The 18,044-nt window shown below is 38.3% G+C and overlaps 2 protein-coding genes across 2 annotated transcripts in view; one reads left to right on the top strand and one right to left on the bottom strand.

Moving 5' to 3' along the window:
• Window positions 1-372, bottom strand: part of ESYT2 (extended synaptotagmin 2) — a 95,540-nt gene extending 95,168 nt beyond the window's left edge. The window contains exon 1 of the mRNA XM_009278698.1: window positions 43-372. Within this exon, the coding sequence (XP_009276973.1) occupies window positions 43-372 (330 nt within the window). The remainder of the gene's footprint in view (window positions 1-42) is intronic.
• A 6,418-nt stretch (window positions 373-6,790) lies between these two features.
• Window positions 6,791-18,044, top strand: part of WDR60 (WD repeat domain 60) — a 38,037-nt gene continuing 26,783 nt past the window's right edge. Inside the window, exons 1-7 of the mRNA XM_019471881.1 lie at window positions 6,791-6,840; window positions 11,160-11,213; window positions 12,796-13,228; window positions 13,804-13,856; window positions 14,455-14,717; window positions 14,909-14,981; window positions 16,685-16,743. Coding sequence (XP_019327426.1) covers window positions 6,826-6,840; window positions 11,160-11,213; window positions 12,796-13,228; window positions 13,804-13,856; window positions 14,455-14,717; window positions 14,909-14,981; window positions 16,685-16,743 — 950 coding nt within the window. The 5' untranslated portion in view covers window positions 6,791-6,825. The remainder of the gene's footprint in view (window positions 6,841-11,159; window positions 11,214-12,795; window positions 13,229-13,803; window positions 13,857-14,454; window positions 14,718-14,908; window positions 14,982-16,684; window positions 16,744-18,044) is intronic.

The following is an 18,044-nucleotide window of genomic DNA, read 5'->3' as shown; positions in this document are numbered from 1 at the left end:
GCCCGAGCCGGCGTTACTCTCTCTCATCCTTCCCTTCCAGGCCTGTCCTAGGAAGCGCGGGTTCGCCCTGCGCGACGGGATCCGGGCCAGGAGGAGATCGTCGCCGCCTCTCGCTGAGCTCTCCTTCCTGCCGCCGGGACCCCCGTCGCCTCGGATCCCCCGCCCGCCTTCGCCTGGGGGCAGCCAGCCCAAGCGCCCGCCCGTAACGGCCACCGGCCTCTCAGGAACGAGGGGGGCAACGTGCCGCGGGAAGAGGGAGTCGTAACAAGGAAACAGGCTCTTGCTGGGTGGCACGAAGCAGAACCCGCTTGCCAAGGCGTTAGGGGCCGCGAACGTGCTAGCGTGTGCTTCCTCACGGGCAAACCGCACCATCTCCCCGCTCCCCTTAGTCACCTATGCGGTTGAATGGTTTCTACCTGTTACACCCTTCGGTAACAAGCTTCGTATTTTTCTTTGTTGACCGATATTATTAAAGGACTGACTGATCAATAGGTCGGAGGAACCAGAGGCCAGTCACTCCACTCCTTAGCGAACGTGCTAGCGTGTGCTTCCTCACGGGCAAACCGCACCATCTCCCCGCTCCCCTTAGTCACCTATGCGGTTGAATGGTTTCTACCTGTTACACCCTTCGGTAACAAGCTTCGTATTTTTCTTTGTTGACCGATATTATTAAAGGACTGACTGATCAATAGGTCGGAGGAACCAGAGGCCAGTCACTCCGCTCCTTAGAACAGGTGTTCCTGAAGCTTTGCTCACACATCCTCAGATAAAGCTGACCCCTCTGTCATCTTGTTAATGTGAGGGAGTACCTAGGATGGCACCCACGATCCAGGCTCGTGGGATTACACGAGCCCTGATCCGTGGAACTGAACTGATTTTCTACAGACTTGCGTCCTGTATCCCTTTCTCACAGTAACACCTGGTTCCCACATCATTCCTCCTACCATTCCATTATCTCTTCAGTAATTTTTATGTAACCACCAGTTTTGGAAGAGGCAGCTGTTGCTTGTCCTTAGTGGTGTGCTAATCAGTTTGTTGGTATGCACTTGCTGATTAAACTCAGCATTTACCAGGAGGTTTTTTTCTTTTGGCTTTAAATAGCCAACCTTTCGCTTAGTGGGAATGAGGGTCCTTTCTCTGCTCTTCAGCTGCCAGTTTTCACAAAATTTTAGGACTTTATGAGGATAGTATTTGCAGGCAGGGAAAAGGGGAGAATTGGCCGAGCAGTTATGAAAACACATACAAATGGACAAATAGGAAAGCTGCATAAGCTTCATTTCCTTAAGAAGTGAAGGCAACCTCATCTCAATTATCCAGAGAAATAGAAAGTCAGAAAGGCAACGGCACAAAAGGAAAAGTTGTTTGCTCAGTGCTGCACAGCAGAATTGGAAAAAGAATCCATATTTTGACAACTGAATGTGCCGTTCTGTGGTATCATCTTTCCAAATTCCCTCCAAGCCTGCAATCAGACACAATGAACCACTCTAAGCAAAAAAACATTTCTGGCTGTAGACTCACGTCGCTCTTTTTCACTCCCTCTTTACCATTGAAGGTGTGTATCCTCTGCCTGTATAACTAGGTTAGTCAGGATGAAAATTCAGAATGACCAAATGATACAAAAAGGAGTAACAAAATCAATGATTTACAACTATATGGTAATCCAAGCTTTGAAATGACAATTTACTTACTTTGAGTCTTGACTTCTAGAGAACTCAAAACACCTACAGGCTGTAACCATGAGCGGACTGAAGGGCAGTATAAGACCCTATAAAAGTTTGTTACCTTAAACTGGGGGTATCAAGTATGACTCTGTGACCCCTTTGGATATCAATAATATCAAACTACAGTAAATGTGGGTGATTTTTTGCATTTATTGTATTCCTCTTCTAATTACTTAGTTTGCTTATATAGACTTTCTCGCTAACTCCTCGCTTCTGAGTTTCAGTAACACCTAGGACAAATGGCCATGTTTTATCTTGGCTCCCTCCATTACAACCAATACTATTAATATTTTCTCATTTTTTCAAGCCCTTTGTTCTCAGTCTTGGACTCCGTTGCTCCATTTTACTTCCCTATCTGGCTTCACAGTGTCTGAAGCAGAAGACAACTGTACCACAAACCAGAATGAAAATTCAAAACGAGAAAAAAGAAAGTGATTGAATTAACATGAGGTTTGCCAACTAACACTTTACCATATGCTGCATCTTATTCTGCTCTCCTTTATGTCTCAGTGTGTATTCTGCAAATGAGCTGGATGTAGAATTTGTAGAGTACCCTGTACAGTCGGTATTAATACACTGGAGAAGCACATCAGAAAAATAATTAATCTTGTAGTAACATTTAGGATGACAAACACATAATTGTAGGCTTGGCAGCCTAGCACTGATCCTGGGCAGAGTAATTAATTCATTAGTTGATACGGAAGTTTGTTTTATCAGAACTAAAGGTGGGTGATACTGTGCCAATCAAATAAGAAAACCGAAACAAGCTCTTGTAGCATTCATTTGATAGCATTTATCTGTAACATCAATAGAACATTCTGATAAAGAGGTCACCGCTGGCTTCTTAGAACTTCTGCAGATAACTAACTTGGCCCCACACCGTATTTTGATGAAGAAACTGGGTGGTATGAAATTAGCATGCCACTATTATAATAGGGACAAGAGAGTCTTGTTAAAATCAAGATACAAACTCTGCTGCTAGGGGATAAATTAGGGCCAGTTACTGTATTAGAAAGTTTTTCATAAAAAGTTCTGGATAAACACAAGTTATTTGTTTATTCTTTTTGGTGCTGATAAATTGTTTAATAATTTGCTCGAGAATCTTGGAATTGTTAATTGATGTATTTCCTGATCCTATTTTTTAATACTTACGATAGCAGTCTTCAGTGCATCAGGAACTCTTGAAGATACTCACTTATGGCACAGAGATTACTCTGATTTTTCTTAAGTATCCTCTAGTACCAGCTACAGAGCCGATTATATTTATCTCATTTAGATATTATTTACTCTTTTCATATCCTGCCTTGTAGGTCTGTTTCCTTCTTAGATTTTTAATTAATACTTTTTGCTTGCAATATTCCTTTATACCCACTCCTAGCCATATGCGTTTGTTTCTCCTTTTTATTGGATTCTTTTTTTGCTTTTTCAAACTCAGTAGCTTCCATTGGAGTCAAAGTAGTGTCCTCCTATGTTTATCTTTACCTTGCATCACATCAGTTTGCCATGATGCTTTTTTTCCAGTATGTACCAGCACTGTTCTTCAGAATAACTTTCCAGAAGATCTTATTTATACATCTGGATTTTTGAAGATGAGAAAAATTGGCAAAATTCAGTTTATATGGTGAAAAAGAAAAGTTTCCCCAACTTCTTTGGATTTCACACAAGAAAACATGTTTTGGAAGCAATGTAATTGTTGCTTCTTGACCATTTTCAGTAACAGTTAATCTTCCTGAAGGACAATATTTGATATTATACCTTATTTTACCCAACAGCATTATTTCAGTCTGATGCTTTGCTCTACAGGTTTTTAACTATCAAATAGAAATCTTTATTGAGTAGAAATCTGAGAATGTTTACTCAGGAGTTTTTTCCTAAAAAATTTGTAATTATTAATGGAAGCACAGTTTACAAGAAGTTTCATCCTAGTAAATTCTCATGATGGAATACTGACTACTTCTGTGTTTGATTTTATCCAGCTGCCTCAACCTGCTTCAGATTATCTAGCATATAGCACAAATATTTTCTGCCTGCTTCAAATTATCTAGTAGAGCATATATCTACAGCACAAAGAAGAGTCAGAAGACTCTACCATACCTGTTACAGAGCTTCTGGAACAAAACTGTACATGCCTGATCCCTGGTATCACTCAATCTGGCTTCAGTTTCACTGAATGCATAAATTGTACTCTCATGATAAGATCCTCAAATATTTATTGTTCCTGAAGACAGAAATACTTCCCACTAAAATGTGTTTCTTAGTAAGTTTTCACAATAATCATAATCTTTTTTTTTCCCCTAATGGGATTCTTACAATTTATAGTCCAAAACTGAAGGCACAAAGTTTACTTCAGAGATCCACATTTTTGCTGTTTCTATTTATGAACCTGGAGGACTGACTAACATAAGCATTTTGAACACTTTGCAAGAGGTCATTTATGCACTTCCATTGATAGTAATATTTGAGTTTTCTTCTCATCTTCATAAGGCCTCAGCAGAAATTGGTTAAAAAAAGGCAAAAAATACAGCTACAAAGCCTAGATGCTAACAAGTCTCTTCCTTCATACAAAAAAAGCATTATTTTTTTTTTAAGTAATAAAAGAATCATCATTTTTAAGCATGGTGGAAGGTTGCCATGTTGTCCCTATGAAAGCTGATATTTCCATAATTTTTTGGTGTAATGCTGTGGTGTGTCATTCCATACAGACGTGAAGAAAAATGCAATATTGCTTCACAGGATTAGAGGAACATCCAAAGACAAAAAATAGCTTATTACTACAGAATGTAAAAAGCTGAGTTATTTTATATTCCTGTTTTTCAGATAACAGTGCAGGTGAAGAAGAAGAAATGTGTACCAAGCCAGACAAGAGAAAAGCATGTAGAAGCTAAAATTGTATTAAAATTCCCAGGGCTACCAAAAGCCTTGTTTACAACACTCTTCCTTCCAAGAAAAGCCAGGGCATCCTTTTATGCTGTCTAGTAATACAACAGATATGTGCCATTTTATTGCCTGTATTCACATGATTGTAACACCCATTTTTACAAGACCAGTAAAACTACTGATGTATTCATTTTTTCCGCTACATTGGTGAGAAACTGTAGTTTATTTTAATACATGGTGGAAATACTTAAACATGCACAACTTTTAGTTCTGTTATTCCAAAGGTGTTATTCCAGCTTGTGTTCTCATGTAGCAGTTAAACTTCAGTTTGATCCCTGGCTTTAAGGTTTGAAAAGTTCTTTCCAAACCCTCTAGTGGTGCCTTCCCACATCTGTAATTTTTCTCTTGCCATAAAGCTGCCTGACTAGTATACTCTAATAGGGGTAAGAAAAAGCTATTGGCCGCCAAAACTGATTTTTTTTTTTTTTTTTTTTTGTAAGAAATCATATGCATATTCTAAAGAGTAGATGGTAGGACCGGAACTTGAAAAAAAGCTTTTTCTTCTGTCCAGTCTTTGGTATCACTGTCACATTTTTTAGTTTTAGTTGTATGTATTTGCTATATTGTTGTTAAAAACAAAATTCAATTAGAGTACTTGAAGTTAGTTTTTGTCCTTCAGCCTCTGTATGTAGGACAGCGTTTCTGTAGAGTATCCTTTACTAAGCAGATGCCTAGTTCCATGTGTTTACAACACTGTCACCACTTTGGCTGAAGAGCTCTTTGAGTTAATCCAAGATGGCTTCTAAGTGCATTTTTATTTGTTCAGGGAAGAAGATATAAAATGCTTATAGACTATTATTGCTCTGCCAAAGACAGCTAAATAATTCATAAGAATGTTTATAAATAGTTTAGTATCCATAGATGCTTATATTTAGTGGATATAATTTAGCCCTTAAAGGTCATACTTACAGTTAATGGTGGTTTATTGTTTGGTTTTAATAAAATATCAAGTTGTTTTTTTTTTTCTCTCTTACTTGCTTGCTTAATTTGCCTCTGCTTTTCTGCTACATGATAAAGGAAAATATTTCATTGTCCGGACAGTGAGGCAACTTTTACAGCATTTTTAATTTATCCTGGAAACATGAATCAGAGGCAACTATATCGAGGCTTTGTATGTATTTGTCAATTGACTATTTAAGGTCAAGTATAAGGGGTTAAATTTTATCTCTTTTAAGTCAGTGTGACAAACTCCTGTTGAGCTATGGCAAGAATGTTTCTCAACTGCAAAAATGCCTCTTCCTTTACTTTTTTTTCCCCCCCTCAGTAGTCAGTTTTCTACAAACATTAATATTAGCAGTAAGTTACATTATTTTTTTTTTTTACTCTTAAAAAGAAAAAATAGGCAACAAAGTTAAAAGTGCCTAGAGGAATTTTCACCCGTTCTTTTAAATCGCACATTAATAGGTTGTAAATATTTGCTGTGAAAGTAGCACACACCTTTCCTGCAGGCAATCATCGTTTACGTCGTTTGTTTCACGTGTGTTTGGTAAGCTGCCACTTGGTCTTTGTTGCAGAAAACAGCTCCGGTATTTGTTACTGTGAGAATATTATTAACATTTTTATTTCTACAGGTATTCTTCATACCTGCCTCTACCTAACATCCGGGTAAACGACAGATTAAGTTAAGCATATCACCCTTATCCTTAACGGTTTTTTTCCACAGTAATCGTGCATGACTTTACTAAAAGTGAATCAGCTACGATGAGGAATGGTTTCATGGTATACTTAGCCTATGAAAGGTCAGCAGCGAACAGGAGAACAAGGGTGCTTTAAAGGCTGCCTGGGTGAGCGCCCTGTCGCCACCTCACAGGGTGGTGCGCGGCAGGTCCGAGCCCTCCCCGGGGCCCCTCCACCTGAGGAAACCCAGCTGGGCACCGGCTCGAGGAGGAAAACCTTCCCGTAGCCACGTAGGCATCCCGAACTGCTGCTTCTCGCTAAGAAAGGGCTGGAGATGGCCAGACGCCATCCTGCCGCGCCGCAGTCGAGCGAGCTACGCCATGAAACGTCCCCCGTCACTGCCGGGCGCCCTCTCCCCTTCCCACAATCCTGTGCGGCGGCAGCAGCAGCCTCCCGTTCTCGCGGCGGGCCCCGACACCGCTGCCGTGGTTTCCTGCCCGCCCGGGGGCGGCCGGTGGCGACGGGACGCGGCGCCCCGCCCGCCCCCGGCATGGAGGGTGACAAGGTGAGGGGCCGCTGGGAAGCGGTCGGGGCTCCGGGGAGCCGGCGAGCCTGCCGGCGCCGCCCAGGCCCGACTCCTGCGGACACCGTGCGAGGGGCTGTCCCGCCTCGTCCCTTTCTCTCCTCCAGGAAAGCCCTGAGGAGGTGCCGGGAGCGGTGGCAGCGGGACCCGGCCGCCGCCCGGCCCGGCTTGTTCTGCTCGACCTCCCCCTGCTCCCGGCCCTTTATGCCTTAGGTGCCCTGGCGCCTGCCGAAGTCTTCCCCTCACCCGGCCGCGTCTCCCTGCCGCCACTCGTGTCCCCTGGTGTTGAATAAGCCAGGGCGTCTGTGGGGGCGAAGGCAGGAAACGGCCCTAGTGCTGCTTCTGCTGGCCCCGAGAACGGCCACGGCACTCCTTGGACAAGTCAAGTCTCCTTGTTTTGTCAGCACGCCGGTGAAACCCACCCAAGTGGCGGAGTGAGGAAGTCCTTACTCCTCTCGCAGAAGGATGAGACCGTAGCAGCTACAGATCTTTCTGCAGAAGAGGATAGGTGGTTTATGAAAATATCCAGAGCTGTTCATGTTTCAGATTGTAGATGAAGTATGTTTAATAATTGATACTCCTGTAACCACTAATTGTTGGGGTTTACTTCTTGAGGAACCCACATAACTTTTGCATGATAGTTTTAAATTATAAAACATTTGTAGAGCTCCAAAATGAAGGAAACAAAACCACATGGACATGTTAACATCAATTATTGTATTACATATTCACTTGAAAAAGCAGAAGTATCAAATCACTTTTATTACTGTTGTGCGAATGTGGATTTTACAGCTAATTAATTTGTGGTCATGCTGAATAGAAAATGGAGTAAGAAATAGAGTAGCTGGGCAGGGTATGTGAAGTAGTATGTTAGGACCACTCTCAAAACTTCCGTTCAGATATCATTTTAGTAACTGTGGTACACCAATAACCCCTTTACTGAAAAGAGGAGAGTTAGTTAATTGTGATGGAAAGTTAAACTGATCTAAAATTTTTCAGGTGCATTGGTATAAGACTGCCAAAGACCTGGAGGCAGTTGTACTAACAGCCACACTGTATGAGAAAGCCTCCTTTTGCTGCTTCTATTCTAGCCAATCAAGTCTATCACTCGTTCTGTTTACCTATTTGAGGGCTCTCAAGTAGGCAACTCATATTGGAAATAAGAAAGATAAATACTTATATGTCAAAAATAAAGTGCTTTTCTCTGGCTTAAAAACTACAGACATTTTACTGTTTTTCTGTTTCTTTTTCTTTAGAATCATAGTTAACTGAGTTCTTAACTTAGTTACAAACTTAATATTAAGTCCTGAAAACCTCCAATCTTTCTAGGTTGTGAGTGAAGAAACCCCTCTTGATGTCTTTTGAAGAGCTTATCTAAAGTAGCGAGGTCTCTTATTCCACTAACTTCATTAGGCAACATACTTATTGTTTAGTTTAAAGGACAGATTCTTAAATGTTAAAAATCTTCATAGCACTTTTTGAGTTCAGTAAATCTGTGGCTTTTTATGTCAGCTGCTGATCTCCCCATGCTCTCAGGGGGATGAATTAAGTTAAACCCCAGTGTGGTTTAAATAACTAATCTTAATCTGGATTTAAGTGAGTATATAAGGACTTCTAAATTAGCAGACGGGTGAGAAACTTCAATAAATCCTTTTAAAGTTTGTTTTAAACATTTCTTTTTGTGTGTACAATGATTCCTCTACATACAGAGGGACAGTGGTCTCAAAGGTATTAAGTTTCTTTAAGCTTTATAAAAGATCTCTCTATTGGTTTGTTAGTCCCCTGCAAAAGCAGAGAATTAAGTGGAAAATCTTATATAAAAGCAAGAGATTCTAGTGGTGGTGGGGACATGAAAACTGCAGACGCCAGGAAAGTGGCAGATGCACCTTTTTGGGCACTAGAGAATCATCTCTAAATGTTTGCTGCGTGCTTTTTGCCTCAGCTTTGAAATAAATCTCAAACTACCTTATCTGATACTGTTTATTGGTTATACGGGTTTTAGGCTATTAACATCATTAGCATTCTTTCTTTGTTTGCTGATACGTACCTAAATATTGTCTAAAACCAAAACATAATCATATATATTAGGGATTTTAAATAGGTTACTATTTGAGACTATAATACAGCACTCTGTTTTCTTCCCATCCATATCCTTCCTTCCATCTTACCCTCACACAAGTTCTGTTGAGTTTCTTAGGCTTTGTTAAAACTCCACTCAAGAAAATGATCACGTTTGGTTTTACTTTCTCATCTGACTTTCTGCAGTAGTAAATATTTGTGCTTCCCTTGCCTTTTTTAAGGATCAGAAGAAAATAAAACTTAAAGGGCATTTTCTTTTTGTTACAAAGGCTGCCGCCTTGGTACTTCTGATCAACTTTAGATGAAGTTTACCAGTCCACTACAATCTTCTATAAAATCTAAGTTTGAGAAGGCACGATTTTTTTCATGTAGAATAATAAAAAAATTATACTGCTAAAATGCTGCTTCCATATAATCAGTTAGCAAAAAATGGGCACCATATGTTTATTTTCTTCCACCAGTGCAGCTCATCATTCAAATATTTATCAGTGATTATTTTCTTAATCTTCAGTAAATTTTACCAAGTCTAAATTTGAGAATAAGTGTAGCCTGGTAATGACACTTTGATTATAGCCATCATCCTTCAATGAACTAGTTAAAAATTTTCAATAGATTAAAATTCCTCATTTGCTTTAATGATCTCAAGCAATATGATTTTTTTAGTTTAATCTATTTAGCAGCAGCCAGGCAGTTAAGGGCAGTAACTCTGCAAATGAGGATAGAAGAAATATAACCTGTTTAACTAGGGAGAAGCCTAGTGAAACAATCTCCATGTATACTCTGATTATTTTCATTATCTTTTTACTTTTTTCTTCAATGCTACATACAAATATTTCATATGGCAGTCAACTTACGCATGTAGTCTGAACCATTTTAAAATATTAAGTGACAGTTGATTGAAAAATAGTGCCAGCATTTTTTGAGATGCATGCAATTACTAAACCAGAAGCTTCCTTGGTTCACTTCAAATGCACAGTAATCTATTTTTAACTTTTAGTGTTTAAAAATCTAACAAAAATGTGTTGTGGCTGTGTCAGATCCCTGCTGATGAAAAAAAAAAAAAGGATTACATTTGTCATGGTATTTTTAGATTCATTGCTTGCCCATGTTATTTATCCCCTGAAATGTTCTTACAGCTGAGTTTGGGGCAGCTCAAATGATCTGTCTAAGGGGAAAACACTGTATTTACTGTTTGCCATGTGAATGGGTTCTGTGAGTGGTTCTGCAGAAAAAGGATCTGGGGGTCCTGGTGGACAGAAACTTGAACGTAAGTCATCAGGGTGCTCTTCAGGTGGTTATGGTTAACCACATACTGGATATGGTCAGCCACATACTGGTTACGTGTATCATGAAGACCATAGCTAGCAGGTGTAGGGAAGACTATTCTCCTTTGCTCAGCACTTGTGAGGCCCTGTCTGCAGTACTATGTCTGGTTTTAAGGCCCCCAGTACTAAAGAGATTCTAGAGTGAGGCACTGAGATGTCTATGGGGCTGGAGCCCTGATGTATGTGGGAAGGAGGCTAAGGAGCTGTTCAGGCTAGAGAAAAGAAAACTAAGAGGGGATCTAACTGCTGTCTTCAGGTATCTAAAGAGGATCTGTGGAACAGATGGAGCCAAATTCTTCTCTGAGATGTACAGTGAGAGGACAGAAGGTAGTGGCCCTAACTATCAGCAAGGGAAATTATGACTCGGTATAAGGAAAACATTTTTAATTGCATGGTCAAACCCAAGAACCAGGTTGCCCAGAAAACCTCCGACTTCAGACATATTAAAACCTCACCTAAATAAGTCCCTGACCAGGACTTTGAAGTTAGATCTAACAGAGCAGGAGATTGAACCTAATGACATTGATAACTTTCCAAAAGTGGCCTGACTGTGTGTACCAGTTTGGTCTATCATTGGAAGACCAATTTTAAGTCGTCTTTGAAGGGCCGCACTGTTACCCACCATAGGCACTGCCCTCAAAATTGGTTACCGTGTGTGTGCAGAGCTGGATAACCCAGTAGAAGTCTGAGCTTCAGGCCTCTTCCAGGTCCAGTCAGATCAGGTGTGCTGTAAGTATATGCATTAGAGCTAAATCAAATTAATGTTTACATTACAAAATTCAGTGGTACTTGCCATATATACCTTGATCCTTTCCTTTGAAAAACTATTCGTTGTTAAATGATTTACTTCTCTCTGCAAATTATTTACTCAGTCTTTTGCTGTCTTTTCTGTTCTAGAGAAGAACCAAAGAAGATACTTGGAAATCAGAAGAACTTAGAAAACATCTTAGGGTGATTTTGTTTTATTTCTACTAGTTTTGATGTTAAGTTACCTTACAGCAGTGGAATTTATTGACAGTCTAAACATAAAGGGTTGACTGTTTGTTCTACTAACCACTCTGCCTTGTGGGATCTATAATAGGTCTTTAAAGCTTTTTGGTACATCAGACACTTCAAATCTGCATCACTGAATACAGACAGTACAGATCTTTAATGTGTGGCTGCTAACTTCCTTGCCACAACTGACTGTTCTGGAATCTGTCTAGTCCAAGTGTGTCCAGAGGCTGGCCCACTCAACTGTTTCTAGCTACACAAGTCATATAAGATTACTCTACAGATTTCTTAATTAGGTAAATGGAAAAAATACCATTGTTATGGTAATCACACAGCACACAATGGGGTCTGATTTGCTGGCCACCCAAATCCAAGTTACAGCTCTGCTTTATACATACTGATTCACTTTCCTACATTTATATTATGTATTGTATTTGTTACCATCATCTATCATGTTTGTCACGCACTTTTAAACTGGTTAATTACTTTATCCACTTGTCAAATAGGCATTCAGGCTCCAGTCAGTTACACCACTGATACTCATATTAGTTTTGTGCTATATTTTTTTAAAAGCTGTTTTCTAATATGTATCTTCTTTTCTGTCTTGTGCAGATCTTCATTAGTTTTTTGATAAACTAAAGCATCCTACTTGTTAATCTATTACCTAGGTTTCTATCAATTACATTTCAAAGCTCCCTGTTATTTCAGTGCCAGTGCTACAGTATAAGTGCTTTGTATTTTTCAGACATTTGGTAACATTTCCACTAATTCCACGTGGGCTAAAGCAAACAAATTTGAGTTGAAATGCTTTGGTTCCAACAGAAGTGGTGTGGTTGGACTTTCATTTCTGTGAAACAGATGGATAAAGTTTAATTCACTTTACTCATTGACTATAATCAAAGCAAGTTCTGTTTGTTCTGCATTGAGTAAATAGCTGAAATCATGGATGTAGCGAAATCAGTGGGAGTTGTGCTACTTACTTCAGGAATATATAGTCTCTTATGACTTTAAAAAAATATAAGAATAGTTGCATCCTCAGGGGATCTAGGACAAAAACTTTCTTTCACAGTTTTTATATGCTGCTTTCTGTTCAAGTAAAAGCTAATCTTCTCTTCTAAAGGCAGCTGCAGGATGCCCAGTTATCTATCATTATTGTTTATATCTGTAACATATTTTACAAGATGGCACAGTTTCTGTCTACATGAGCTAACAGCTTTAAGATGCTTAGTTAATTTTTCAACCTAGCTCTAAACAGAATGCATGGTTCCACAGTAAATTTTCTTTTTTTTACCAAATTCTTTTCAAATACATTGAAAATGCAGCTTATTATTTATTTCATTTATTAGTTCTTTTTACAATATGTACAGACATAATGTTAGTAATTTTACAAAGTAAGCCTAGAAATAGATCAGCATTTTAATACAGTTTGGGAAATTAAATTCATAGTTAGCAATCCATTATTTTTTTTCACATGAATATACTATATTAAAATAGATTGCTGAATTATAATAATAGATTTTTAATTTTTTTTTTATTTCAGGCATCACAACCAGATAGTCAAAATGAAGACCAAAAGCACAGAGAAAAGAAACTGCAGAAAGAGAAGTCTGTTCATGACACAGACACTCATAAACATGAACGCAAAGACAGAGGGAAAAGCAAGGAAAGAACGAGAGAGCGAGAGAGATTTAAATCTGGTGAAAGAGACAGGGATAAAATGAGAGAGCGAGAAAGGGGAAAAGAGCACCAGAGAGAAGGAGACCGAGAGAGATACAAGGATAAGCTTCAAGAGTCAAGTCTGGAGAAGGAAAGATACAGGGTACCAAAAGATAAAGACAGGGAGAGCGATAGAGAAAGAGACAAAAAACATAAAAGACATGAGATAAAGCAAACAGATATACAAAATAATCTGAAATCATATGAAGGAAGAGATAAAGAACATCACAGAAGAAGAGAAAGCAGGCATCATTTGGGTAAGTTGCTTTGGGTTGCTGTTGTACTTTGAAATATTTGATATTTAGATAGAAATACTCTGAAACCATACCCCATCTGTACATAGAGGATAAAGACAGGCAGGTGTGAGTACCTACTGAAATGTATATCTTTATGGAATCTTGTGGTAACCTAGTTTTATTTTGGTGCTTTTAAAAATTTTCATGCTTGTTTCCCTTCCTCTGAAGAGAGGGCGAATGTCACTGTTTTTGTTGGTCAGCTGACCTGAAGAGAGTAAGTGCCTTCCTGCCTAGACATTCTCTAGTGATCCATTTGAATCCCCAAGTTGCAGGGTGATTGCTGAAGTTAGTAGCATGTGTCATTACTCTTACCATTACAGAAGACGACTGAGAACAGAGAGATTCATTAGGAAAGAAAAAGGAGTAACCAGTTTTGGAGAGAGACTTTCAAGAGAGTATTGCGTTACTTTTAGAAAGCTCTTATGTTTTAGAAAACCCATGTCACTGAAATACTATTTTCTACTTGCTAGAGTTAATTATGTACAGAGTTTGAGTATAATAAAATTTGTTCATTAATTTATACATATATTTTCTAGAGGAGGAGAAAACAAGCATTGAAGAGCGAGAAAGAAGACATACAGAAAAGAAGGTAAAGGAAGGGAAAGGAATGACGTGTTTCATAATGGAATAAGACAAAATTGTAGAATAATAAAGAACTGGATCGGACTCCAGTTCCCAAGAAATCCAAGAGATGCATAGATAGTAAGGTCCTCACAAGTGTACAAAACACACTATTTTAAGGACATACTTCATTCTTTTTTTAAAGTAAAAGTAAAATAAAATTTGCATAGCAAACAGTGCTTTATTTTTGTACAACTACATCAAAATTTTCCATCTGCTGTTTATGCCTTTATTACAAGGATATTGGTAAGTATACATCCTGTTTTATGTTAGACCACCTAGTAAACAAAGAATTAAATTTTTGTGTGAACAATACATAATCCAAAGAATTTTCTGTAGCAAAGTACATGATGTCCCAGAAGAAATATCAGAATCTCAAGTGATACGATAATTTGAAACTTGCCATCGTAGGAGATTTTAAAAAAATGGCTGGAAAATCCATGTGGCAGAAGGAGATTAGGTACTTACAAATACATCATTCTAATGGTCAAAAATGCATGGACCTGTGAGCATAAAACAGTCTTGGAGAACTTTCTAACTCTTTAATGTTATTTTTCTCTTTCCAGGATCCTGATACCAAAAAGAGCATTGACAAATTTTTAGCCTACAAAGTTGAAGAAGGTGAACGTGTACACAAGTTACAGAAAGATCAAGAGTTGGATAAAGAGGGAGAAAGAAGACACAGAATAAAAAAAGAATATTCTGTTAGGCCAGGAAAAGAGAGGCTTTCAAAAGAGAGAAGTCATAAACGTTATGAAAAGGAAGAGGAAGAAAAACATAAATCAAAGAGATCTAAAGAGGGGTCTTCCCATGGAGACAGAGAAGGGCAGTACACAAGTTACAGAAAGATCAAGAGTTGGATAAAGAGGGAGAAAGAAGACACAGAATAAAAAAAGAATATTCTGTTAGGCCAGGAAAAGAGAGGCTTTCAAAAGAGAGAAGTCATAAACGTTATGAAAAGGAAGAGGAAGAAAAACATAAATCAAAGAGATCTAAAGAGGGGTCTTCCCATGGAGACAGAGAAGGGCAACCAGCTGAAGCTAATGGGAGAGTAAAAAGTAGAGAAAATGAAAGAAAGAAGCATGATCTAAGGGTTAGTTTTGTTAAGACTTTAAAACATTACCTTGTAACTCGCTTTGTTGATATATCATCATTGGTAAGGTGAATAATAAAAATACTAGGATTGTAAGTCAACTGTTTCTGAAATTTGAGGCTAAATTGGTAGATTAAAATGCTACATCTGCATTTAAGTATCCTAACCCAGAGCTGATTCCTTCCATGAAATTTAAACTAGAAACTTGTCTATACGTTAGAAACGTCTTTTATTCATAAAACTCTATTGCTATGACTTTTGAAATTTTTACTAACACTTTGAAGTGGAGATGAGATTAGGCTAGAGTTCCATTAAAATGTATTGGCTGCCTTTATAGAAAAAAAATATGATTTTAACAGAAGCTATTTTCGATGTTGCCTATAAAGGGGGCATGGACATGTAACTCACAAGTAGGCACGTGAGTATAGATCCCTTATATTTATGGTTTTTGCCTCTACTTCTGAAGCCATAGAATATCTTTAATACGGTGTTATATCCTAGAGACTTAATCAAAACTTTGACATTTTTTACTGTTTTTTTATAATACAAGTATTCATTCTACAAGAATGAGAGAAGAAATATATAGTAATTTGTAAGTCTTAAAATCAGATAAGTTTTATGGAACATAGAACCATTCAGATGGTCTAGGGTAGTTTCTTCTGCTGCCTAAAGAGTGAAGATGTACAAGCTTCTCAAAGAAAAGTTCAGAAATACATTTTCTAGAGAAAATACTAGGCATCTTCAGCGTAGGGGCCCACCACAAGTGATTCCTGTAACTGACTTTCTGCAGCAGAATTCAAAAGTCTATCAGGAGCTTGCTCAAGGTTTGACTTCCTTGGAAATTTACTCAAGTAGCTGTTACAGAATATACACACTGATGCTGATGCTTCTGTCTCAGAGTTATGTTTCTTTTTCTGATGTTCATGGATAGAAAAAACCACCTTTATGTTAAAGAACCTATTGAATACATTTCCAAACTTAAGCAAACCTTCATAATACCGAATTTAAGAGTCAGGTCCCCATACTGGGAATTAAAAGTGCCTGAGACTGTTCTCTGTCCCTGGGTCCAACTGGTATGAATTGTTGCAGTCCATATTGTTAAAATCTCATTCTTTGAAACAGGCTGGCCACAGCCTACTGAGGTCAGCCCTTAGTCCCTATCAGTTTTTCAGCCACGCCTAGGAGTTATTTAGGAAAGTGCTCTGGGCTTACAATTTAAGCGGTATACACTGGGCCCAGAGCATTTTTTAACCATTGTTACTAACATACTAATGTGAACATATCCTATAAAAAGCCAGAATTTACTCTGGTAAAGCATTATAAGGTTTTGTTAAGCAAAGGAGAAGACTCAAGATCCCTTGTTGTTTCCTTTCTGAAATTCAATGCAGAAGGGGATGTAGACAAACTTCAGTCCCAAGTATTTAATATTTTCAGGAGAAGCTCATATTATGTGTATAGCATATCTTTTATGGGTGTTTATTTTCTTTGCTTACCATATCTGTAAGGAGGAGATTATTCTGACGTTAGTTCGTACACAGAACTTCTTACAAGCAATGACTGATAAAAAATAGTATGTGTCATTGAAATAATTCATTAGAATTAATTAATTTCTTACTGTTTAATATCACTATTACTAATACAGGTTCAGATACATATTTCCTCCCAGCATTTCTGACACACGAATATTGTGACTTCTTTTATAGAACAGTGAATACAAAAAGGAGGAGAGGATTCAAGAAGAAATGAGCCATCAGCGTGTGAGGTAAATTCAGAGATTTAAAATAATTATATACTGTATGGTATCTACTAAGATTCAGTCACCACCAAAACAAATAAGCATGAATTCTTGATCTCAAATATCTAGGGTGAATATATTTTTTTTCATAGGCCCTTTGTACAATACTATAGCAATTAAAAAAAAAAAAGTCTGTGTGTTGCCTCTAAGAGGATTAATATAAAAATGTATGTATTTGTATTCCATTTTTTTTTCCTACCCCAGGATAGCAAGAGATATTTTGCAATCCTTGCAAACTACATATATATTAATCTGGGCACTTAGTTTGGGAGACAGAAATGCTGTATTGTACCACCTGGAAATTCACTGTGCAATCACGTGGACACATGTAAGGTTCATGATGAACTACATAGGACTCTCTTATATTGTTTATTTTAATTTGAATATCTCTACTTAGTTCCTACTCTGGATGGTATCTAAAACATTAGGTATATATATAGCAAGTTTACTGTTGTATGTGAAAGGGAAAGGTCCAGATCATCCTCAGTAGGATCAGTAAAATTTCGGGATGATATTTCTAGGTTTTATTACTAGCAAATATAAAATCTTACAGAAGTTCTCTATATATTCTAGTTCTCTTTGCATTCTTTAATGCTTCAGCCATGTGAAATCCCTATATGATATTCTGAAGTATAACTCTCTGGGTATGTTGTCAGTCACAATTCTCATTCTTAAACCCTAGTTTAGCTTCCTAGCTAAATAGAAGACTGGCATGCTGGCTTCTGGGGACACTGACAGAGATAGTGAAGTCACTACCACTATTGGCTAAGTATTACTACTGTTTCTTAAGCATGGGACAGATCACTTCAGTCGTAGTGAATGTGTCATTGTGGAAGCGTATTCCTGTACAAAAGGAAAAAATGAAATATTTCAGAATACGTATGTTGGGATGCTTCCTAGCAGCAGCACTCAACTGTGTCAAGCAGTGCCGAATATACAGGTTCTATTTTGAAGCTGTTGCTGATGGGGTGTTGTGGGGGAGTCATTGCTTGTGCATAGCTGGGGAAAAGGAGTTAGCCATTTCTGAATGGCAAGGAAGGCAGTATGGTTTATTGGGATGTCCCAAAATCCGGGTTCAGCCTCAAGCACTGTCAACGTTGAATCATTCTGATTGGTTATGGGAGGATCCAGCCAAATTTTTATTTTTATTGTTGCCTTTTCTTATGTTCGTCAGTCCCAACAGCAGTATATATGAACACCCTCTTGCTTAAGAAGTCAGAACATTCTCTTCTTGAAGTCCGATACTCTACTTATAAAATAATCAAATA

The sequence above is a fragment of the Aptenodytes forsteri genome, unplaced genomic scaffold, assembly GCF_000699145.1.
Source record: "Aptenodytes forsteri isolate BGI_AS27 unplaced genomic scaffold, ASM69914v1 Scaffold257, whole genome shotgun sequence".
Classification (NCBI taxonomy): domain Eukaryota; kingdom Metazoa; phylum Chordata; class Aves; order Sphenisciformes; family Spheniscidae; genus Aptenodytes; species Aptenodytes forsteri.
The sequence above is the reverse complement of the archived record's forward strand: the minus strand, read 5'-3'. Positions and strand labels throughout refer to the sequence as shown.